Here is a 26,164-nt window from a genome sequence, read left to right as displayed (position 1 = left end):
TCGAGAAGCACTGCCCGAGCGCCGTGGTGCCGGTGGAGCTGCAGAAGCTGGCCCGGGGCAGCCTGGTGGGCGGCGGGCGGCAGCGGCCCCCGCACACGCCGCTGCGCCTGCTGGTGGACGCCGACAACTGCCTGCACCGCCTCTACGGCGGCTTCTACACCGACTGGGTGAGCGGCGGCCAGTGGAACCACATGCTCGGCTACCTGGCAGCGCTGGCCAAGGCCTGCTTCGGCGGCAACATCGAGCTCTTCGTCTTCTTCAACGGCGCGCTCGAGAAGGCGCGGCTGCACGAGTGGGTCAAGCGGCAGGGCAACGAGCGCCAGACGGCGCAGCAGATCGTCAGCCATGTCCAGAACAAGGGCACTCCGCCGCCCAAGGTCTGGTTCCTACCGCCCGTCTGCATGGCGCACTGCATCCGCCTGGCGCTCATCCGCTTCCACGTCAAGGTGCGGTCGGCCAGCGGGCGCGCAGCGGGGGCTGGGGTCAGGAGGTCGGGGGTCGGGGGTCGGGGTCCGGGCTGGGCTAGGCTGTGATCAGGGAGGGTTGGGACTGGAGTCTCTTGGACTGGGGTCTGGGAATCCGGGACGGAGCGGACAGAGTCTGGGGATCCGGGAGTAGGGTCGGGACGGGGGTCAGGGGTCGGCAAAGGGTTCAGAGTCAGGGGAAAACAGGGTCAGAGTGTGCTGGGGCCAGGGTCGAAGTGGGCCAGAGTTGCTTGGACCCGGGGTCTGGGCCGCAGTCGCCGCTCTCCCTTCCCCGTTCGCGGGCCGCAAGATGGACGCGCGGCCTGGAGCACGGCCGCCGGCTGCGAGTGCACAGGGGCCCAGGAGTGCCACTGCCCAGGCTGTTCGAGACCCTGATGACCGGCGGGTAGGTGCAGACTAGGCTTGCAGGGTGCAGCGCACCCCACTCTGAGACCCTTGAGTGCTCCCCCACTCTTCGAGGCGGGCTGATAACTAACCTGAACTTGGACGAGGTACCCGTTTTCTAATAGCAGTGCTGGGACTGCAACAGGTTTCCGTGGGAACAGGTGGGCTACGTGGCGACAGGAAGAGGTCCCCAGCCAGTGGGGGTAGGTGGGAAGTGCCTGCTGCTGTCACCACGTCTCAGCTGGGCAATGACCCCTCTAGAATGCAGTGCTGTATCCAGGTTCCCTGCAAGAATGACAGTTTTAGAGAAATCGTCTGATTTTTGTGTGTTAGATTTCAAAGAATCGTATCATTTGACACGATGGAATTTTGTCAGTTCTGTGACATAGAGTCTCTGTGAACAAAGTCTTGGTTTGTATGTGTCTCTCGTGAAAGGAGTAGTTCAGAGTCGGAGAAGAGCTTGTGAATCGTTTCCAGGATTTACTTCTCTCTGTCCAGTGGAGACTCCTCCGCTTTGGGCTGTGCACCCAGGTAATCAGAGCTTCCTTGTGGCTGCTGTCCTGTCCCTTTGGCTGAGGGCGCCTCGCTGAACCTGGGCCATGTAGAGCTTCAGGATCAGCAGTGAGGTCAGAGATAACGTGCAAATCACTGACCCTTGACTTGAAGTTTGATTGCTTATTTTTTCACTGTTTTTGTTTAAAATTTGGAAGGGGGGCTGTGTTGGTTTTCTGGCTCTTGCCACTCTGTCATCCAATTTGTCCTTCCTTTATTTCTGCTTGAAACTGCTTGAAGCCCAAAGTTTGTGAAATTAAAACTCTTCCTGACTGCCCCTACTGTCTGCTCTGAGATGGTGGTGGTTAAGCCTAAAGTGATAGCGGAAGTCCCACCCCGATCCTGTTGCAATTGGTGACAGGATTTCTGAGTCTGCGGGTCGAGGCTGCTGGCAGAGCAGTGATTGGTCTGTGAGCATGGCACAGATGCGGGCGTGCATCCCCTGGGGAAGTTCAGGTGAGAGCCAGCCAGGGGCTGCTGCTGGCATTTTGTGCCTTGGAGCCTGGGAACTCTGACAGGTAAAGCAGTGTGGATTCCCAGAGGTGATCCACCTTCAGAAGATGTCATAAAGAGTGAACAGTTTTATCCTGTTCAGAGATGGAAGCTACTACTGGAAAAACAAGATGAGCTTTCTAGTCAAGTTACTTTCAAAGGAACACTAAATATTAGAATTAGAATCAGTGTATACAGTCAGTATCTTTTGAAAGAACTGAATTCTTTTTCCGTTGTAAATTTTTTTTATATTTATCTTCATGCCACTGTGAATATCTAACTTACCTCCTTCCTATGCGCTCAGAATTTTGACCAATATAAGTGTTTGGAAACTAGATTTAAAATAGATTTAAGATAATTTCTTCTACTTAAATTTCTGGACACAAAATAACTTTGTCTATTATTATTTCACTTTAGATAAACTTCTGAGATAGAATCATAGTATAGTGCTAATTGCACAGTTTAATGTAGTAATGGTTCTATTACCTAGTGGCCACTTCTCTGACAGCCTCACCTTTTTGGAAAATGCCTAAGAAGTTTAGCTACTACAAATTTCTCAGTAGCCAATGGAGATGTCAGGAAGTTTTGGTACAGTGACCTAAAAAGGAAAAAAAAAAAAGCTTTCTCTTTCCTCATTGAAGAATCAAGTTCTATCCCTCATAGATTTCCCTGTCCTTTTCAGATCGAATTCTGATAAACTTAGTTATCTATCTCTAAACTCAGCTTGGAAAAAGTGTGCAAAGGAAAGTCTCCCAGAGGCAGGAGAACCATTAATAGCAAGAAGTGACACTTAGCGAAGGAGAAGATTAAAAAAATAAAAGCTATAAAAAGCAGATGTAATTCTGGGGCTACTTTAGAAAAAGGAAACAACCCTCCCCTAGGGTGGTACAATGTTTATTCTATAAGGATGATTCGAGTCAGAAGAATTTATGTTCAGCCTTCTCTAAGGGAGTAAAGCAGTACATACTGTTTTTAAAAGATGCCCATTAAAATGATTAAGTAAATTAAACCCATGATGACATATCATTACATACCTGTTAGAATGGCTAAAATAAACAACACTGACAAACCAAGTGCTAACAAGAACACCGAGCAGCTAGAATCATCCCATGTGGCTGGTAGGAATGCAAGAGAGTACCACCAGCTTGGAGAACAGCTCAGTGGTTTCTTATTGAGTTGAACATGTATTTACCATATGATCCAGCAGCCGTACCTCTGGATGTTTACCTAATGAAACTTTTGTTCACACAAAAAACATATGTGAATGTTAATAGTAGTTTTATTTATAATAGCCCAAATTTGAAACAAGCATAATATCCTTTAATAGGTGAATAGTTAAACTGTGGTATATCTGAACCATGCAATTACACTGAGCAATAAAAAGGAAAGAACTGTTGATACATGCAGCAACTTGGGTGAATCTTTAAGGTTCTTTGTTGAGTGAAAGAAGTGAGGCTCAAAAGGTATTCTATTTATATGACATTCTGGTGAAGATACGACTATAGTGATGGGGACAGATTAGTGTTTGCCTAAGGAGGACAAAGGAGGGTGTGAATATAAAGGGTAGTAGCAGGGGAGCTTTTTGGGGTGATGGAACTGTTCTGTATCCTGATGGTGGCAACATTTTAAGATCATAGAACTATATATTAAAAGTAAAAAAAAATTACTATATGATAATTTTTACTTTTTTGGGGGGAAGAAAGTTAAATCAAAATTGACAAAGGAATTGACATGAACACCTCACTGTAATGTTAGGCATCTAAGTGAGGCGTTTCTTTGATAAAACTCCATTGTCTTATTGGCTGTTAAGCTTCTCTAAACTGGCAGAAAGTTTTAATTTCCTGTAAACTTTGCTTAGAGAAATCTTTTTTGACTTAGAAGAGTATGTCTTCAATAGAATAATAATTGTAATTTTTGGGTATAGTAATAATTCTATTTCTTTAACCATTAGAAATTGGCGTGCACATCACCTAATTTCATTCAGGTCACCAAACTGCTTGGCCTGAACTTGGCTTTTTTCTTCTAGTTACTAGGAGCATTTCCTTTTGTGAGCCTTGAATCATCATAACCTTTGACACTTAGTGAGATACTGATGTTTATTTTACAATCTTAGTAACATTAAATCCCTGGAGCTTTTCTAAATGTTCCTGTCACAAAACTTGTGGTGACAGTGTGCAAGTTTATAATGAATTTCTTCAGATCTCATTCCGAATCAGTGCTCTGGTGTTTTTACTTAGATCTTACATAAAGCAGTGCTCATGTTTTAAGTCAGTGGAAGAATGTGACGTTTGAATGTGGCCTGAGGTTTTGGGATGATGATCTCCTTCCCTTTGTTCTTCATGGGGGATGGAGACTGACTTGTAGGGTTCCAGGCCTTTGCTAGGTCCTCTCTCAGCTCTGTCTCATTTAGCCCTCAGCATTTTATTACCCCATTTTATATGGGGAAAAACAGGCTTGCCGATTAAGTGACACCCAGGGACAGGTAACCAGTAACCTCTTCTAGAGGGAGGTGCCCTGCCAAAGTCCAAAGTTCAGTTTCATTGTGTAAGAATGCTTTGCGGATGTGCCTACCTGCAGTTCACTTTCAGGTCAGATCTGATAACAAAATGCCTCTACTGCTTTTTCCAGTTAGAATAGGAGTGACATAGTTTCTATCCAGGAGACAATGAAAACTAGAAATATACTTTATTCTTAAAGACCTCGAATTGACCAAGGAAAAATTGACCACATTATAATTCAAGCCATTCATCTATTTAAATACTTTTAAAAAATATTTATTTTCTTCCAGCGTACCAGTTTTGTGACTGGCTTATTTCAGTTAGTTTAATGTTTTCAAGGTCCACCCACGTTGTAACGTGTCAGAATTTCCTTCCTTTTTAAGGCTTAATACTTCAGTGTATGGACAGACTACATTTGGTTTACCCATCCATCCCTCTGTGGATGCTTGGGTTGTTTCCCCTTTTGGCTTTTGTGAATAATGAATAATGCTGCTGTGAATATGGGTGTACAAAAATCTTTTTGAGTGCATATGTTCAGTTCTTTTGGGTATAGACCTAGAAGTGTAATTGCTGGGTTATTTGGTAATTCTGTGTTTAATTTTTCAAGGAATCACCATACTGTTCTCCATAGCAGCTACCTGCATATACTTTACGTTATACTTTACACGATATATTATTACTATAGAGTTTTAATTTTTAAGGTTAATGTGATCACACAATACATTATTCAGCAACTTGCCCTTTTTAGTATGTAAAAAAAAATATTTCCATGTCTGTACTTACAGTTCTAATTCATTTTAATGTCTGCATAGTGTTCCATAATTTATCAAACCCCTACAGATGTTACACGCACATACTTGGTAGACTCAAGAATGTGCACATTTTAGAAGCCTTACAGGACTATAGAGCTGACATTGCCAGGTCTTCATATTTTTAAGAAAGCTAGAAATCCAGATTTTTATTTGAAATTCTCCCATTTAAAAAATACTGTTTAGGCCAAGCAAAATAGACTCCAGGCTAGATCCAACTCTTGAACCATCAGTTTCTGATTTTAGCAGTGATGGCTAAATCTCTCTCCCCGCACCCCCCCCCTCTTTTTTTAAGTTTAAAGTTAGACTTATCAAAGCCCACTCGTCTCTTCCCATCTGCCTTGTTGAATTCTTTTTGATTATCAAAGTGCTTCCATTTCATGAGGTTACTGAAAATAGGACTTTACATAAATGTCATAGTTCTCTGGACCTTCTCCAGTATACACTCTTCCTTCTCATAATCCCCAGTATTCTCTCTTTTGAGGTTAATGCTATCCACACATTCATTCAACATCTGGTGATTTCCAGGGCACACATTTACTGTCCTCAAAGACTTGAGCAGCTGGTTTTCGGTACTTAGAGTTCATTCCTACCATATTCTGTCCAACACACATTCTCATCCCTAATTTGGTTTCAGATTCCTCAGCTCAGGTGACTACTATATTTTAATTTTATCTACCCCAGAGTTCGGACCCTATAATCAGTAGAAAAAGTAATACCTACTTTAAGACTTTAAACTCCATGTCCCCTCTGTAGCCTGGCCCTTGACCCTAGTCTTTATTTTCCCTTTTCTTTTCACCATCCTTTCTCCCAGTCTGTTCTAGTTTTAACTGGTTTGAGTCTTGCGGTCAACTACATCAACATTACACTCGCTACCAGCCTAGAGTTGTCCTCGTCATTTCATTATCCCATTTTGCCAGTCCCTACAATGTGTCATGTCAGTTCTAGCCCAGCAGTCTCTGTTATACTCCTCCTCATTTCCAGTACCCCCAATGTATGAACTCACCAAGTTTACCTAAAAGGTCTAACAAGTGCTTTGCAAAACATTGGTGGGTTACCAAATCATTGGATGTTTACTAGCATTTAGAAAAAATGATAAAGAATAAATTGGAACAAAAAGTTGAATGTAAGACATGTATACTAAGGGTAAACACCATTTTGTTAAACTGTCTTTCTGTGGGGAATAATCAGAATTGCCTCTGGATCTTACGGGGCTCCCACACCCAGTGTCTAACCAGTGGACCTTATCCCAAATGGGTTACTCTCTTGCCAATGACTTAAACAAAACCATGAATCCAAACTCCTTATTCAGGCTTTTAGACACCAACCCCTGACCACCAATCTGAACCCATTCCACCCTCCTTCATGTTTCACAATCCCTTTATGTTTTAAATGCTCCCAGCCACACTCCTCACGGGTTCTTCAAGAAATGTCCAACTTTCCAACTTCTGCTTATGTTGCTCCCTTCCCTACTAACTGTAAGCTACTCGAGGCCAGGAACTAATTTTATTCCTTTTGTATCTCTTATATGTTTACTGTAAGCACTCAACTTTTTAATCATATTTTGCTTCGTTCTATTTATATAGCCAGATAAATTTCTTTCAACACTTAAGTCAGTGGCCATTTAGTTTCTTATCATCGATTTTTTATACTCTCTTTTCTGACTGGTTCCCAGGGATGATTCATTCTCCCTTTAGCAAACATTGAAGGCCTTTCATTGGCCAGGCATGAGGAATGACTATAACAGGACAGAACGGACTCTTTCAAGGAGCTTAGTCTAGAAGGGAGAGGGACTCGTTTATGTCATTTTTCCATGTCAACATTTGGAACTTTTATGCCACAGGACATTTTAATCATCGAAGACCAGTGAGTGGTTCTCACTGGGTACTGGTTGCAGCAATATCTAGATACATTTTTAGTGTTCACAGCTAAGTGCGTGCTGACTGCAGGCATGTGCTGGGCAGAGGCCCAGGATGCTGCTGAACGTCCTACAATACATCAGACAGCCCCACAGCAAAGAATTGTCTTTCCCTGGATACCAGTAGTGCCAAAGCTAGGAAATCATTGTGTGAATAAATCAAAGAATTCTAAGCCTTGGGCCTTGAGCCATATAAATGTTTGCAATAGAAATTTGTAAGTATACCAGGAAGAGAAGTAATAAAAAATACAACTTAGTTTTCTAAATTACAATACACACATGTACATATCCCATTGCTAACATGTTTCTAGACCCATACTGCTCTTTGTTTTGTTTTGTACAGTGGGAGTTTATATAATGGAAAGAAACTAATTAGCACGTATTACACATTCCAGCCTTAGTTAGCAATTAACTATAGGAATAAATGCCAAATACCATGTAATATGAAGATGAGGTACTTTATTTAAAAATTTTTTTAATTAAGATATAATTGGCATATAACATTATATTATTTTCAGGTATACAACATAACGATTCGATATTTCTATATATTGTGAAATGATTACCACAATAAGTTAACATCTTTCACCTCACATAGTTGCAAAGTTTTCTTGTGTTGAGAACTTTTAAGATCTCTCTTAATAACTTCGAAATACATAGTACACTATTGTTAACAGTCGCCATGCTATACAGTACATCCCGGATTTATTTATTTTATAACTGGAAATTTGTATCTTTTGAACACTTTCACCCATTTTGCCCACCCCCTACCCTGAAAAGGAGATAACTTTAAAATTTGAAAAGTTAGATTTGTTTTCCAATGGATTTATAGACAATTTTCTAAATAGAACAATTAGATATAAATGAATCATTTCAGATAAATATTCTAAAATTCTCCACAGGTCTCTATATAGCTGGCATCATATTTTATTTTTAATTATGTTTATGTTTTCTGTAGAAAGTAAGCCCTGTGATGACCTTGCCTGTTATCTAGTTTTTAGTACATTACCTGGTGTGTAGCAGGTCTTTAAAATATATGTGATAAATGGATACATAAATCAATTCCAGGCTAACCAGCTACTCAGTCCCCTTGCACAAGGCAGTATTATGGCAGAAAGATGGTAGAAAGTTTAAGTGTTCAAACCCACTCAAGCCAGTTACACACATAAGTAGTTCAACCTGGCCACCTGGCACAGAGGCTTTATCTTTGAATAAGCCCTTTATGCTTCTTAACTTAGGAGCTGTGTTGAAGACATAAAAGGGGTAACTGCTTAGAGAAGTTGGCTGAATTTAGCCATCTCTTCTCCCTTGTTGTACCTAGTTCTATCAAACAGTGTTTCTAGGCATCTTAGTGCCAATAGAGAGTTTAACTTGACACACTGAGTTATCTGCAAAGATGACGGTAAATCTGCAGTAGTTCAGGATCTGTGATCTAGAAATCCTTTTGTGCTCCTGTTACTTGGAATTTCCCACTGTCTTTGGAATAAATTGACTTCTTTGGAAAGACTAAACCTAGAACACTGCTGTTGGTTATTTTGCCGGTTAATGAAGGAAAGTGTATGGAGGGTGTGTTGCTGGAGTGTTGACTTTTTGTAGGCATGCAGTTCATCTCAGGAGCAGGAATGTGATCAGTCCATACTGGAGAGGCCTCACTGCACTTTTTGGATGAGCACAGGCACTGTGGTTTTTCAATCACCTGCACCTATATGAGCCAGAAAATAATTTAAAGAGTTTGCAAGTGTCACAATCTTGAAATAAATTGTATCAATCTGAAATTCATGTTCCTAAATTCTGAAATTTAAATTTTAATGTATTTTAGAATTAGATTTTTAACAAGAATGATATTAAGGTGGCTTCATAGTGTAGTGGTTAGCACGTCTGCTTTACACGCAGAAGGTCCTGGGTTCGCGCCCCAGGTGGAGCCATGAACCATACCCTGGGTGCACCAGGCCCCCTAGGTGTGCCTGGCCCCGGGTGTGCCAGGCCCCTGGTGCACACTGCAAGCGGGAGGGAGGAGATGCCCTGCCTTCAGAGATCCAGTTCTTAAGGGGAAACGGCAACATCCATAGGTCAGGGATGGAAGAGGGGGGTGCAGAATTAAAGGGGGGGGGGAAGAATGATATTGCCAGGAGTTAGCTGAGTTACTAGGAAATTAATATAGTAGGCTAAGTAGACATTGAATACAAATAATGTTGGTGTTTCCTTCTACTTTTATCATTTTATATGTTCTTTTAAAGTTTATAAAATTTAGTTTTCATTTCTTTTATGACATCTACTGTCTTATTTATTTTTTTAGCAGAGAGGATAAAAATTTTATTATTGAATAAGTATTGAACCAGACTACAATCACATTACAGGCAATCTGCTAAAGACATTGCAAAGAAAAATATCTCACCCTTTTATATAGCTTGGCAGATACAATCCATTACATGCATACCAATGTCATTATCCAAAGGGAAAATAAAACTTCTGTCTTTGAGAAGTTACATGTTACATCAGGGAGCCAAGTGCCTAGGATTCCTGAGAAGATGGGGAGACTGGGTGCCATGCTTTTCATTATTATAAATTTTTATTTTTTTAATTTATACATAACAAAAATTTTACTATTTTAACCATTATTAGGTATACAGTTAAGTGGAAATGAAGTAAATGCACAGTGTTGTGCAACCATTACCACCATCCATCTCCAGAACTTAAGCATCTTACCAAACTGGAACTCTGTGCTCATTAAAAACTAACTCTCCATTCCTCCTCCCCTAGACCCTGGCACCCATCATTCTACCTTCTGTTTCTAGGAATTCGACAATTCTAGGTCCTTCATATAAGTGGAATCACACAGTGTTTGTCTTTTGTGACTGGCTTGTTTCACTTAGTATAATGTCTTCAAGGTGCATGCATTGGTAGCATGTGTCAGATTTTCCTACCTTTTCAAGGCGAGATAACATTCTGTTGAATGTATAGACTACATTTTTTTTAATCCATTCATCTGTCAATGTATACTTGTATTACTTCCACCTTTTGGCTATTGTGAATAATATTCCTATGAAAATGGTGTTGCAAAATGGTGTTGTTTGAGCTCCTTCTTTCATTTCTTTTGGGTATATATCCAGAAATGGAATTGCTGGGTCATATAATTCTGTTTAGTTTTTTGAAGAAGCACCACACTATTTTCCATGGCAGCTGCACCATTTTACAGCAATGTGTGAGGGTCTCACTTCTCCACATCCTCAGTACTTGCTTATTTTGTTGTTGTTGTTTTACAGCAGCTATCCTAATAGGTGTGAAAGGGTATCACATTGTGGTTTTGATTTACATTTCTTTTATGATTAATGAAGCTGAGGATCTTGTATCACTCCCTTATTTTAAAAGAAGTTATTTTTCCTTGCTTTTAAGAGCACTGCAACCATTTCTTATAACTTAGCTATGATGTCAGATTTCCTGAGGGGAAGAGATTTTCTTTTACAGACATAGCTAATATAGGTCATAACATTTAAATTGCCCTTTTAAAGTAAGCAACCACAATAAACATTGTATACCAAGTTAGAGATGACTTTTCTTATTTCATGCTTCTGTTGGACTTGACTAGGGAGTGAATAGTCTAAGTTGTACCCACTTAATATCCAGTGAGTACAGTTCAGCTGGATAAAGGTAAAAGCCTGATTTTTTTTCTTAAAAACCAAAGAATTTAGGTCAACTCATATCCTCTTGTGTTCAGGTTGACATATCTTTTATTTTTTATTTTATTTTATTATTTTATTATTTTTTTTAATGCCAACAGCACCTAGTATTCCTAGGTGGTCTCCCATCCAAGTACTAACCAGGCCTGACCCTGCTTAGCTTCTGAGATCTGACGAGGTCAGGCACATGCAGAGTGGCATGACCGTAGACTTGACTTACATCTTTTAAATTTGGTAGCTGGCTGATGTGTCATATTATTCCCTTAGCTCGTATAAAATTATCCTAAAGAAAAACCACATATAGTATTTTTTTTCTTTGTGTCGTAAAATCTATTTATGACAACGGATAGTGTTTCAGGTCCTGCATGAAGAGTATGAAGCAGATCTTTTTTCACATAGCTTACTTAAAAATAAATAGTAGCTGACATTTATTGAGCGCTTTGTATTTATGAATGATTCTGAGCTGTTTACATGTAGTAACTTATTTAATCATCACAGCTACCCTATGAGGCAGGGGAATACTATTATTTTTGCAGATGAAGACATGGAAGTACAGAAAGTATTAAAATAGGCAGTGGAGTTCACCAACCTGGTGCCAGAGACAAAAACCTCATTGTACAAGTGCCTCTTCACTGGAGATTAGGAGTAAGTAACCATCTTACCTTTTTATTCTTATGGGACTGTCCCCATAGCTGCTTAATAAATAATTATTACACTTGCAAAGTAAGCTTGAGGATTTTTAAGTCATTATTCCTTGTAAAAATAAAAGTTTTGATGTATCTGCCTTTTTAATGATGAAACTTAAAACTATTAAGATAAAAAGATTTACCTAGGATTCTGTGGCAAATATATAGTAGCATAAAATTATCTCCAGCTAATGCAAAATACTTCATTGGGACCCAAAATGGGGCATTTTGCCAGCTACTTAAGCTCTTCATTGCTGACTGCTTCCACCATATTTCTTGTGAAAGGATGGGTGGAGATGGGAGGCAAGGTGTTTGGTGGTTCCCGGTCTGGTCGTAATTCTTGCAGCATGTGGCAAGAGCAGTGTTCCATGCTCTGCATGCAGGAGCTATAGGATTTCACCTCCTTGATCTGAAGCTGCATTTTGATACGTTGTGATGGCAGCCACAGCAAAAATAAATTATGGCCTCGTGCCTTTAAATTGATGAGTGGTCTCTGGTTACTAGCCTGAGGTTTTCTGTAAGGAGGCCACACATGATTTTGAGTCTGGCTCCCTCTGTGGGTGGGAGGCTTTACCCACTTCGATTAACACCTGTAAGTAGATAAGCCTCGGGGTTTAATTTTTTAGCTTGCTTTATATTTTTTGAGAGTTCAAATTGAAATAATATTTCCAACATTGTATTTAATAGTTTTACTCACTTCTAAAATTAGAATTAAAAATTAGACAAACCAATTTCACTATGTCGTGCCCAGTTCAAGCTCTAAGAACTGGAAAGCCAAAGAATTGGAGAAACAGAACACAGATCATAGATTAGACATGAGATGGGAAATGGGAGTGAAAGGCATTCAGACCAGAAGAAAAGACACAATGGAAGGAAAAAGAACAGCTGATGCCCTGTCAGACCCTGCTTACCGAAATTTAACCTCTACTTTCCATTTGTATTTTTAATTAAATAATTAAAAATTATTTTTTAATTTTTAAAATTTTGATGCAATCCAGACATTTTTAATTTTGATGCAATCCAGACATTTTTTCTATCTCCACCCAAACTGTGCATCAAGTCTTTTCACCCTAACCAGTCTTTTGCACCCAACTCTTTATCAAGCTCTTTGACTCTTGGTTGTTGGACTTTATTCATTCATTCACAGGTGTATGGTTAACCTAGTCCTATCTGTGGGAGGCCTACCTTTCTCAGTCGGATTGTCCAGGGAGAATTGTGTTTTCTATAAAAGGCTATCGGAGACATTGCCCATTCATCTAGTGGCCAAAGCTGTCTTTCAGGTGGTGTCTTATAAACTACTGACTTTTTTCTTTTGAAAATAAAGTTCTTTGGAATAATTTTAGGTTTATAGAAAAGTTTGCAAAGATGGTTCAGAGAGTTCTCGAATATTCTTCACTCAGCTTCTATGGATGTTAGCATACCGGGAGCAGGTGTAATTATCAAAATAGAGAAATTAGTGTTGGTGCAGTACCATTAACTACATTATGTAATTCATTCAGATTTCATCCGTTTTCCATCCATATCCTTTTTGGCTTCAGGACCCAATCCCAGGTGCCCTGTTGCCTAAAGATGTCTTGTCTCATAGGTCTCCCCTGTTATGGAATAGTCAGTCTCTGCTTCTCTCCGATGACTTCGACACTTTGGAGGATTTGACACTTTAGAGGTATTTTGTAGGCTGGCCTCCAATTCAGGATAGTCTATGTTTTCTTATGATTTGGGAAGAATGCTACAGAGGTCTTATCACACTGTAGTATGGGGTGCATGATGTCAACAGGACTTGGTTGACTGTGACCCCGGTGACTTGGTGAAGGTGGTATCTTGCCAGGCACTGTTCTATGATGTGACCGTTGTCTCCTTTGCTGGTTTGGTTCTTGGAAGCCATCATTCAGTCCAACCCACATTCAGGGGTTGAGAAGAGGTTTTACATTATTAATTTGAATTCTTTAGGGAAGATTTATATCGTCTTCTCCCTTTATTTCATCATTTGTTTATATCGGTATAGGTTCGTGTATTCATTTTGTACTTTGGTTTATAACTCAATACGTGTAATTTATTTTGTTGCACAAATTGTTCCACCTTTGGCCATTGGGTGTCTTTTAGGTGGGCTCATATATCCCTTTGACACACCCAGCACTGCCTTCCTTTCTGGCACCACAAAGTAAATGCTCTGGGCTCACCTTGAATTTCCCTGTCCCGGCATTGCCGATTTTCCTCAAGGGCCTTGGTCCCTTTTAGTAGAGAAAGTTATTTAGAAACCAGATGTGATTTTGGGTGTTCTCACTTCTGGGGTATTGCTGCTTCTAGGCTCTTGGCTGACAGCTGAGAGACGTACATGTGTAAACTAACCAATGCGTACACACTTACCTCTGATGATTTTTGTGCCTGCCTGTCTGTGTTGTCACTGACATGCCAGTTCTTATGGACTTCTCCATGGCTAATGCAGCACCACAGGGTCATGCTGGACTCTTCCTTTTGCACATTTGTAACCCCGTTCTCTGACAGGGTGACACCAGCTCATCTACCATTCATTTATTCCAATCTTACACACGTGAGTGATCTCAGCATTGCTCACCTGCACTCCTGAGAGAAAGATGACCAGGGAGAGTTCAGTGTCTGTGTGCTGGCTCTGTTCTCAGGCTTCCACTTAAAACATTGTTTTCCAAAGTCACCTCAGGGAGCTCCTTCACCCTGCTTAGTGGGGTTATTTCAGACAGTTTGATATATTTATCAGTCTGTACTCTGTCCTGGCACTCCTGACATCCTGGTGGATTTTTAAGAAATTTGTTTACATTAAAGTTCATTCCCCGAGATGTACAATTGTCTGAGTTTGGACAAAGACAGTCATGATGTGTTCACTACCTAGACTGTTAGCTCTTAACTCTTTCATTCAGGATTTTTGTGGTTTTCTTTTTTTCTCCTGAGTACTGCTGCACCCCACTTCCATTGTTCGTTTGCCTGTTGGGAAGGATTGTATCTCTGTTACTTGTGGTTTTTAATGCCATGTTGCCTTTTCTCATATAAAAACATGAATAATGGATTCTAACGGTAGGGAAGAATATTAGAATTAGAATATTAGAATTACAATTTTACATTCTTAGCTGGGCAAGTTAGGCATCAAGCCAGAACCATAACCTAGACATTTTGGTTCTCCCCATCACTGTCACTCCGTTGCCTGAGATAAGAAAGATAAGCAAGACCAGGGCACAGAGTGCCTTACTTTGCTTTAATTTAGGTTTGAAGTCTGTGCTTATGGATGTGGTTCCTTTATTTTTTGTTTTAGGTAATTAATTCTAGCAGGCAACTATTTAATGTGGGGTGAGCTTTTGGGGAGGATTTAAGGTATTGTTAATCATTGGCAAATTAATGTTGTAGTGAATATTAGTAGTTCATTCACTTTACTTTTTAATGCCAGTCTGAAACCAAATGTTCTGAATGAACAAGGAATTATGTGTCAGGCTACGGAAGGAGATGATTGTGGAGTGCTGCATATTCCACTCTCCAGAGGCAAATGAAGACTCTCTGGAAGTGTCAACTGGATGGTGGCTTCTACTGGACAGAGTATATTTATTCATTTTTATAGGTAGTTTAAAGATTCTTTGAGGGCTCTTGAAATAGGACCCCTATTTCATTTTTTCTTTGCTTACCATGAGCCAAGCACCAGGCTAAACCCTTGATACACAGAAGAGTGAGCTTTGCACCTTGGCATCTGGCAAGAAAAGAGCGTGTGAAAGGCAGGCCATTTATCCCCAGTGTGGTGGCACAGAGTTGGCCAATATAGGCATGGTATATACTAGTGCTGCTTCAATTTTTCATTCAGTTCTTTTCTTTTAAAAAAGTCTTTTATAAGCATAATTGCACCAACCTGATGCAACTATGGTGTTTTTTGCCTTTTCTCTTCCGGTCTTGTTCCACAGACAGTTTTACGTGGCTATATGTATTGGATATTGTATTCTGAAATGGTTTTGTTTAGTATTTTGTTGTAAGCTTTTCTCAAGTTTCTCCACAACAGCATGTAGCTGCTGTATTTACCCTGATCTTTAATGTTAGCTCATTTGTTCCCCACAGGAGCCTACCCTGAAACTTTTTTATGTTCCCAACATTTTTTATTGGGTGTGTTGGTTTCTTAGGCTCTATTTCCTGGAGTAAGATTACTGGGTCAGAGAGCATGACCGTTTTACAACTCTAGAAATATATTGCCTATTGTTTTACAACACAACAGCCCTCCTTAAAACTCTGCCAGGTCAGACTAATCCCTACCTACTCTGCCTCCTTCACCTACAGCTCTCCTCTGGGTCAGCAGGGTGGGGCTCCACACATACCACACTCACCTCTGGGCCTTGCACCTGGCTCTGCCCCATGGAACTGCTTTCTGAGTGATCTCAGCAGGGCTGGCCCCTTCTCTTGCCTCCGGGTGGTTGTGAGGATAATGTGGTAATAATTCCATGAGGCACACTGCTCAGTGGGTGTTCGGGGAAGACGAGCCATGTCATCTCTGAACTGCTCTCAGCCTCAGTTTCCTAGAAGAATGGGTTAGTAAACTGTCTTGTAAAATGTAAATATTGAGTATACAGTACTCATCTCTTGCATTTAATTCTACCTCATCTCTTCCACAGGATGTCTGGTGTATGGAGCAAGTGGCCATGCTGTCTTTTCTAGAACTCCTTGGAGGGGTGGGAGTGAGAGGGTGGTAGCTCACACCCTTTCATTTCAGGGCCTCTTAGGAGACTGTGCAGACTTACTATTAAAGATGTTGGTAAAACAGCCAGGAATTGCTAGTGATTTGAAAATGCTTTAAGATAGTGCTGTAAATATAAAGTTCTACGTAGTGATTTGAGGTGGAGAGCTTGGACTTGGAGGTTATCCTTTCTAGAATGTGAGATGATGGAACCAGCCTATTTTTAACTGTACTTTTGTATTTTAGTGAACGTACAATTTTTTGATTAAGGGATAAAACAACATTTTTCTATTCTAAGAAATAGAACATTAGTTCCCTAATTGCATGTTGTTTTATTTTTTCTTACAAACTAAAATATTTTTGTCAAATATTTATCTAGAGGATACAGAAAATTATTTTTCTTTTAAATATGCATCTTCAGGGTCTGCTTTGCCTGTAAATAAGATTTCATTATAACTAACTTTCCACCAAAATTTGGTGACCACTTCAATTATGAGAGTCAGTGAGAAATGAGAGTAACTCCATAGTGATATCCAGTGACCACTGAACACTCGAACTTAATTTTTAATGTAATTTAATTTTAATTCAGTATAACCACACATTGGACATGTAGTTCTAGAAATTTACATTTAAGGGCACTTAATTTTCACCTTTAGGATTCTATGGAGGGTTAATTTTCCATGGTTAGCTGAATCACTTGATTTAGTTTAAAATTATGTTTTCTGAAATACCTTATTCATTATAGAAACAAAAAAAACCCTGCAGATTTTAGTTGGATGAATGAATTTGATAAACATCAGGAGAGGAATTGATTTTCTTTGACTTTATATATTTTTGGAAAATATTTTCAATGCCTTTTGGTATGTGTTTAGGAACAGAGAGGGTTCGAGGGGCCTTTTACTTTTCCTTAGGCTTTACTTCTTAGTATGTCATGGACACTGCAAGTAGGTGGGGTGACCTTTCGCAGTGAAAGAGCCAGTAGAAGTAAAGAGATTTTGGCTGTAGTTTTCATCACTAAAAAGGCAGTAAATTTAGACCTACTCTCCATGGTGGTCCTGAACCTGGTGCTGTACCACCAGATCTGGTCCTTTGCATAGAATAAACATGTGACAGTTATGTGGGGTAAATATATTCAGCCTTATTATTATTCCCAAATGCTGAATGCTTCAGGCTATATAGTAAGTAGTGGATGGATACACTTGGCTTTTAATTTTTTAAAAATCCTTCTGATTATTTCACCTATCTGACATAATAGATCTACTTCGAAGACATTATTTTTGTTTCACTGAGTGGCTGGCTTTTCTCTTTCTCCTTCACATTTCTTTATTTTCCTGTTCTGTCTCTTTCTGCTCCCTCTTTTCCTTCAAAATACTGTTTTTTGTTGTTTTGGGGTTTTTTTGTTTTTTGTTTTCTTGGCATTGTATATTTTTAAGCAGGGTGATCTTTGAACTTGATAAGAAATCAAAAATTAATTTGCCATCTGGATAAGATCATATGTTACTGACCAGGAATGATTTCCAATTGGAGCAATGTGCTGCACATTTTATTATGGCACTTTTGACTGGCTCGGGTATTTTCCATATCTGAAGTTTGCAGATTCTGTACAGACAGGTCTGCACATTGAGCTCATGCTGCCATGGTACCTAGCCTCTGACCAAGTGTCCTTTTCACTTGCACAGGTTGCACAGAGCATCGAGGACCATCATCAAGAAGTGATTGGTTTCTGCAGAGAAAACGGCTTCCACGGCTTGGTTGCGTATGACTCTGATTACGCACTGTGTAACATCCCCTACTATTTCAGTGCCCATGCCCTAAAACTGAGCCGGAATGGGAAAAGTCTCACCACAAGCCAATACCTGATGCACGAGGTGGCCAAGCAGCTGGACCTGAACCCAAACCGCTTCCCTATCTTTGCTGCTCTATTAGGTAGGTGGGTGTTGTGAGTACTGCCTCATGTATAAAGAAGTTCTGTACCAGGAACATACTGATATTTTAAGTTTCAGGCCTGGAATGTTTTGGATTATATCTTAAATTTAAAGAACCAGAGAAAGGGTTACTCAGAAGCATTTCTTACTCAGTATTATTTTTGGTGTTGCTGGTAACGTGCTTCTTTTGTTCTGACGTGTTTGTTTATGTATTGTGCTATCCGGGCTGAAAAACTAATTTTATGAATAAATTCACTTAGAGTTTGGGGAAAATAACATTTTTAAACATCATAGATGTTAACACAGCCCCACTATGAAAATTAGACTTTTAAATCTTTAGCATAAATTATGTTTGTTATAGAAGAAAATATGCTGTGAAGTTAACACTGTCATATTTTTCCCCTCATTTTTGGGACACTACTTTAAAAAAAAAGCAACAAAAATAAACTATCTTACCTTATTTACAATGCTTACGCTTTAAGTAAATATATAAACATCTTTAAAAACTCGGAGGAATTCCTTATGTTGAATACCTAGAGAGGATGAAATCTTGTTTTATATTTTATATATATATATATATATATATATACACACACATATATACACACACACACACACACATATACATATATATACACATATACATATATATATACATATATGTATATGTGTATACATATAAAATATAAAGTATATATATACTTTTTTGCTTAAAAATAACTTTACAATAGTTAATGCATTCATCCATCACTTTATGTCTACATTTTATACTTATTATCTTTCTTTTGTCTTCTGTTAGTACCCCTGTCTTATGCTTGCAGTATGTATGTTTCTATCTACTTTAATGTCTAGCTCTAGTTTGCTGAGAGTTTGTAAGAATTGTGTTCACAACACAAGTGAACATGTTCTAAGGGAGGCCTTCCCATGATTAAAATCTGTGAACTGCAGTGATGGGATGGAGGGCTGTTGGGGACACAGGCTCTTTTTAAAAGGTATGTAGTCTCCAGATAAGTCAGATCACATTGTACCCTCTTAGTTTGTATCCCATGGAGGGTAGCAGCCCGATCTGGTTGTGTTAAGAGGGGAATTATATTATGCGTTATTTTTAGAAATTCCTAGTTATTAGATTTTTATGAACAGTCCAAAAAAGTTGTACACAATTAGAAATTATTGTGAAGAAGACACAGTTTTTCATATCTTATTTGGTGATAGCATTTCAAATTGTATAACTGCCAGTCAATCAACAAAATTCTGATTTCATAAATTGTCTTTGTTTATTTGGATCTAATCTCAAATGTGTGTCTTTAAGTTAGTACTTGGTTGTTTTCTGTCTGTCTTCTTAGGCAACTCTTATAACTTGGGATTTGGAGGATTAAAACTAGTTTTCTAAATATACTTTAATATTTTCAGATATTGAAATATAAAAGTGTATTTCCACTGATGTTAAAAGTGATTGTGTGGATGGTTACATAAAAAGTTTCGCATTTACTTAACTTATACAAAATGACTTGGGTATATTAATTGACTTTTAATGAACTGGAAATTGTATGCTTTTAGACTATGAGTGCCTTAGCTGATTTGAGATGTGGAAGGATTTTTTTTATTTAAGAAACATTGAACACATTTTTTGGGAGATAATGCCAACTTATAACTCTTACAGCTAAATTATTTTATGAAATTTTAAAATAAATGAAAAGCAATCGGTAGTGACATTTTGGATAATTTAGTAATTAAGTTAGGGCTTGGAATTTCTTCAAAAAATTTAGGCAGGGTATAGGTAAACTCTTAATTGGGTGAGCATTCTTATTTTAGATTTCGTTTAAAAGTTTCAGTGTCCTCAAATGAGAAAGGTTATTTTCCTTTTCCTTTTCCTTTTTGTAATAGAAATTTTAGCTATATATGTTGTTTTGTTTTGGAAAAGTTGGGCGGAATATTCATTTAAAGTGTTTTTGACCTGCGTTTTAACGGACTACTACTGATGTTGGAATTGGCTTAATATTTTTTCATAAAGAAGCTTAAAAAGAATCTCGGACACTTCATACTTCACAGTAAGGTTCTGTGCAACCCATGAACAGAGGAAAACAGTGCAGAGCTCGGTGACTAGACAGCTAGGGTGTAGCTCTGCTCTTCTGGACATCACGGCAATTCAGTACTTCTATATCATGTGTTCGTGTGTTTAGAATATTATGATTAGGAATGTTGCAAATGATCTCACCTTGTTTTGCTTTCTGTTAATGACCAATTAATGAATTAGCTGTCTCCGTATGGTTGTGATTAAATTATGATATAAAAATTACAGAATTACTTAGAAAATTACCACCTTTAAATTGCATCGCGATAACTAACATGCTGAAGATTTTAGTATAGCAGGCAGCAAACACCGTGAAAGGAAAGTGTTTCCTCAAAATGTAGCTTCTCAACTCAATACTGTCTCATTTGTTGCACAGCCTGATGAAAGGGGACACAGCTGCATGGCACTACTTGCTTGTGTTGTGGTCTGTTCTTTGTCACAGACCACAGGGTGGTGGTGGAAATTATGGGAGAAGAGTGTTGATCCGTGTCACAAGCAACAGTCATTGTCACATAACCTTACATAGAGAGATTTTATAACTGCAGATTCCACCTTTGCTGTTAAACTAGTTCACAGAGTCCAGTCGTCTGGTGAACCAATAAGAACTTGTATCCAGTTGGCATTATCAAGCTGAGCTTATTCTTGCACTGGGAAGTTGCTTAGGTTGTTACGCAATATACTCAGTGTGAATGCTGTTGGAAGTGTACTGTGAATTCGAGTTGTAGTTGAAGCAGCTGCAAGAAATCTGCCTGCTGCATGCTGCTTCATATTAGAAGATGAAGAAATATTGTTTCTGTGTGGAAGTTTTATGTGGTTTATCAAATGAAGTGGTCCTAAAAAGTGACATTGCAAAATCTAAAAGAAACAAAGGTAATATATGGATTATAACATGCAGTTATAACATTTTAAGTTTCCCTGTGTCACTCATGGTGATGGCTTTTACAGTATGCGTGTTTGCATTCTAGGAAATCACATTCTCCCTGATGAAGACCTGGCTTCCTTTCATTGGAGTTTACTTGGTCCAGAACACCCACTAGCCTCACTTAAGGTACAAATTCATTTTATTTCCAAAATCGTAGTCATTACCTATTGATTTTGCTACTACTTTAATGAATATAAATAATGTTCCTGTATTGTAGAAGGAACTGTGCCACAAAGTTAGCAATGTCTTGCTTTTCCCTAATTTCAGGATCTGTACTGCCTTAAAAAGCAACCTGCCTTATCTTGTTTCCCACACCTATATTTTATGAAAATTATAAACGTCCTTAAAAATTCCCTTAGCGAAATTTTTCATGCTGGTTACCCAGATAGATGGAAATTTTTACAGCTAAAGTTTTTATATATTAGTCTTCTTACTTATAAATATTAATCTCTTAACAGGTAATATAGTCATCTGTTACTTAGATCAATGTTTTAGCATATTTTGATAAATTTTATAACTGTCTTAAGAATTTTCTAAAATTATAAAAGTCTGAGGCTTTAATGCTTTTCAAATGATGGAGTTCATTAGAGTAATGGTCCACTTGTACTGTCTTATTAACACTTAATGTTTATTTTCTTATCTTTCTTCCCTTTCTGTTTGTGAAAGTAATGAAACCTGAGAAGACACACTTCAATTGATCTTCTAAAGTGGGAAGGTTTATGCTTTGACGTGAGCACAATTGTAGAATTGATATGAGCAACTAGGAAGCTTGGAGTTGTACATGTGGGTGGTTTCTTGTGATTTTTCCCAGTTCTCTTTGTTGGGTAAATTGGCTGTGGCCTTCTCTCTACTATTAGTGTTAGGATCACAGTTGCAGTTTGTTAGGCGGGGAATTGGGAAGTTGGGATGTAGACTGGCTTGGCAGCCTGGCCCTTAATTCCTTGTAGTGAAGGAGAGGTTGCACGGAATGGTTTCCAAAGGCACTTTTTCCTGTAAAAGTCTGAGTTCTCTCAGAATTACCTTCCATCTCTAAACTGTTTTAATTGGTGGTTAATTTCATACTGGAGTTTTTGCTTTTTAAATGAGAGCTGAAAGTGCAAGTGGAATGTCTTTCCTGACTCTCATCTTGTTCTTTACCACCCGAGAACCCCCTTTCTGTCCCACCTCTTACTACTATGTCATAATATTTTCATTTTTATTCTAATATTTCTTGGTATGGGGGTTTTCACTGCTGTTCAAAAGTCAGTCTTTCTCTTTTTATTAGAAATGACTTGTTTTCTTTTGCTTTTTTGTCCTTTAAGGAGAAAAGCTTTTTGTTTGCTGTTTTCATTTATGAAGTGCTACACATTTGTAATCTTACTTCTACATTCTTGGTGATCCATTAGCATTTAACAGATTGGGAAAAGTACAGTCTGAAATCAGGTGGCCTTAAAGGTATTTTGCTCATTAGGTTTGTTAAGCTGTATGCTTTTCTAAGTTGAGACAAAACAAAGACTTGTTTCTTACAAGGTTTTTGTAGTTTTGTATAGTGGGGTGAGAGGCTCCCAGGATCCCAGACCATATGCATAATCTAAACTGAGCTGGCTTTGCTTCATGTGTCAGAAATTAGAAGTGAAGAGCTGTTTGAAGAATTTTTGGAAAACTAAATCTGTTGACAGGTCATCAACATCATTGTCCTGTGTTTTCCCTAATTTTTTTGGCAAGAAAAATATTTAACATGTAAAAGGTTAAAATAGAAAATGTCTATCAATATATCCAGTACATTTTGCTGTGAAGGGTTTGTTTTTTAATTCAACTATTTGGAGGTGTTATTCAGATACTTCACCTATGAAAACTTTTTATATCACCACCACCTAAAAATAAGAATAATTTCTTATTCCTATTACTATTATCACATCAACCTAATTAACAATAATTCCCTAATGTCATTTAATTTTTTAAGTTCATATTTGAATTATTCCAGTTATTCCCTAAAAGTCATTTATAGCATTATTTGTTTTTTAAAAAATAAGGATCCAATCAAGTTTTATGCATTACCATCATGTGTATGTTAAATGTTAGCTGGGTGTTTTTATGGTGTAATAGAGAAGCAATCCAAAATAATTTTTCAGTGACTTGATAAGTTGTAGGGTGTTTAGTCATATTATAAAATGCAAGCATATCTGGCTTTGAATTTAAAAATTATAAAACTTTTATGTTTTGACCTTTTATATACATCTTCTGTGAGGAACATCATTTTAGTCATCTTAACATAGATGATGAGAAATTTAATGTGATTTTTTTCTCCATGAACATTACTGCTGTATTGTCTGCATCCGATGTGCTCTTTAGTCTCTCCTTTTTCCTGGTTATGAAACTACATCTTTTGAAAATTTGGTTAGTTGTTGCTTATGGAACTTTCTCATGCTTTTTATTAGTCCTTTTTAACACAGTATGTTGTATATATAGCTTTTAAGGATATCTGTTTTTGCATCCCCAAGTTCAAATCTTCTTTAATCTGTTCTTTTTATCCTACTATATTTGTAGCATTTTGCCAAAGTCATATTTACTAGATTATTTTTTCACAAAGGGTTGGTGTTGTACGAACTCATCTAATCAGTTCGGAGCATCCTACCATGGAGTCCTCTCTGCCATCTCCTTTGTATTGGACAAACTACCTTGCAAGTTTTATGTAGGCTTTTCTCCTCCCCAGACCTCCTGCCAGTGTCATTCTCCTGTACACTTATTCTGTCTCTGTATTGCTCTCCTGACACCACTGCCCAATTGTGATGAGTAGGTAGAGGAGACTCCCTAGCCCAGCCCAGCCCAGCCCATCAGTCCAGTCTAGGCCTATCCCACTGTTTGGCCAATTAACATGCTTCTTCCAAAGCTCCCTTGCTTCTGCCTCTTCTCAGAGCTTCATCCGAATCTCAGCCTTTGCACATCTCTCTTTATGATTTAAATATTCTGTAGTGTTTACAACTCTACTGTCCGATCCACTGAGTGTTTAGTCACCACCGTTTACTGGCATTATCTTTCTCTCAGGCATCTGGATACCAGAGCAATCTATCAGGGCACACCAGGAATACTTTGTTTTAAATTTATGTAAATTTTTACCCCAAATATCCCTAACCTTATATTTTTTAATATATTACTGTCTGCCACCAAAAGTCACTGAGTAGTCTTTTTTACAGGTGTCTTTTATGGACAGTGTAGCCTTCGACCTGGGGGAAGAAGAACCCAGGCTGGTTCTGGGAGAGTAGTATGTTAGGGTCCCCAGGAACGTAGAATGGCTATAAGGGTAAGGTTGGGGCACATGGCAGGGCTCGTGATCAGCCTTGGGATGAAGCGCTGGCTCGGAGGAGGTTCTCCCTCTCAGCTTTCCTGATGAGGTATGTGGGTGGCAGCTGTACCTGCTACCCATCATCTAGCCAGTCCATGGTCCTCATACCCACTGTGCTTGGGCCCTGACTGGGTTTCACATCATATTTGGAGCCAGCTTCTAGAGAGAAGAGCAGCATAATTTCAGGTACTTTGAGGTTCTGTGGCATATCTGACATACTGTGCAACCTTACTAGGGTGAGGTAGGCCATCAGATCCTCTCTGGAATTCTTTTTGAAAGTAAGTTGGATATAAATTATACATAAATAGAAAGATGGGCTTCATTTATTCTGTTCTATCTTTTAAAGCATTGTAGGAGGTGGCGGTTTGGTCACTGTGGACCTTTCAAATAAGGAATTCCTGCTTCCACATTAGTGTTAATTGACATTAACTCAATATACTCCCTTCTCAAGAAGTCATCCTATACTTTTATAAGAGCTAAGCAGCACTTTCAAATCCGAGGATGTTTTGTGCTCTAGAGAAAATAATGTTAGGGGCCTGGAAGGTTGAGAGAAATCAAGCATTAACAATATGGATATGAGAGCTACTTAGAATACCAATCCTGGAAGATAACCACTTTTAACAGATTGCTATTTGATTCTCCAATGTTTTTTAAAAATGTACATCCTATTTATCATTAAAATGTCACCATCATCATGCACATTAGCTGCACATTCTTAATGGTCTCTGTGGAACTTTAGTGCACAGATTCACTATACTGGACTCTCAGTTTTTAGGTCATGGAAACCTGTTTTTAGTAAGAAGTTTCATTCTTTGCTCATTTTAAATTTATATGTGGAATCCTTAAATGGAAAACAAAATAGAACTCGCAAGATTTTTACTTGTTTATGTCTTTCCATCAGTGCTTCCTTCCTTGTTCTCAGTTGGTTCTCAAGTGAAGGTGGAAAGTTTGAAATTCCAAGGAATCTGCTGGAATGGTTGGGACTCAAGAATAGCTTTTCTCTCTGTTTTACAGGTTGAGGGTGGGAGGGTTCCCATGTCACATTGCTAGGAAAGGGGCAGTGTTTTGGGAGGGATTTGTGCTTCCTAATTATTACAGGATCGATTTCAGCTCAGCTCCTCCCACGAGAGATTGGGCCTGCCAGCAGAATTCTTCCTGAGTGAGCTGGAATGCATGGCTGTTCAGAAAGAGCAAAACCGAGGTCAGCAAGGGGATACTGAAAAATACAGTGTTTATTAGTGCCCGACTTCCGATGCCTTGGTGGAGATCAAGGAAACAAAGGGAAGCTTACTAATGGCACTTCTGCTCTCTGTGTGTCTTCCCATGACTTGGAATCTTCTAGTTTTATGATAAATAAGCAGCATATTCTTAGTTTTAAAAATAAGTGCACATTTTCCAGTATATTCTCTCGCCGTGGGTCCAGAACCTCCACACTGTCTGTAACTATTCCTTTTTCATCACTAATGACAGGAAGAGATTGCTCCTATTGAAAATGTGGGTCTCGTGGCGTTTTTTCGACCTCATGCCTTGCCCAAGACTTGCCAGTCAGTGGGCTCTGTACACCAAACACTCTGAGGCAGCTCGCCCAGAGACATCACTTCTTGAGACCATACAAATCTGAGACCAGAAGGACATGTGACAGAGTTGAGACTTGCCAGCCAATTACTTCTAAAACTACCATTCTTGGTTAGAAAGCTCTTTTTTCTTTTCTTTTTTTTAGTAACAGCTTTATTGAGATATAATTTACG

At 38.9% G+C, this 26,164-nt stretch overlaps 1 protein-coding gene and 1 pseudogene across 1 annotated transcript in view; one reads left to right on the top strand and one right to left on the bottom strand.

Annotated features, from left to right (window-relative positions):
- Window positions 1–6: 6 nt before the first annotated feature.
- The window catches only part of FAM120A (family with sequence similarity 120A), a 103,007-nt gene continuing 76,849 nt past the window's right edge, over window positions 7–26,164 (top strand). Inside the window, exons 1-3 of the mRNA XM_011384782.2 lie at window positions 7–446; window positions 17,856–18,102; window positions 21,138–21,220. Of these exons, the coding sequence (XP_011383084.1) occupies window positions 192–446; window positions 17,856–18,102; window positions 21,138–21,220 (585 nt within the window). The 5' untranslated portion in view covers window positions 7–191. The remainder of the gene's footprint in view (window positions 447–17,855; window positions 18,103–21,137; window positions 21,221–26,164) is intronic.
- Window positions 10,908–11,026, bottom strand: LOC111733720 (annotated as a pseudogene).

Source organism: Pteropus vampyrus, unplaced genomic scaffold (genome assembly GCF_000151845.1).
Source record: "Pteropus vampyrus isolate Shadow unplaced genomic scaffold, Pvam_2.0 Scaffold623, whole genome shotgun sequence".
Taxonomy (NCBI): domain Eukaryota; kingdom Metazoa; phylum Chordata; class Mammalia; order Chiroptera; family Pteropodidae; genus Pteropus; species Pteropus vampyrus.
The sequence above is the reverse complement of the archived record's forward strand: the minus strand, read 5'-3'. Positions and strand labels throughout refer to the sequence as shown.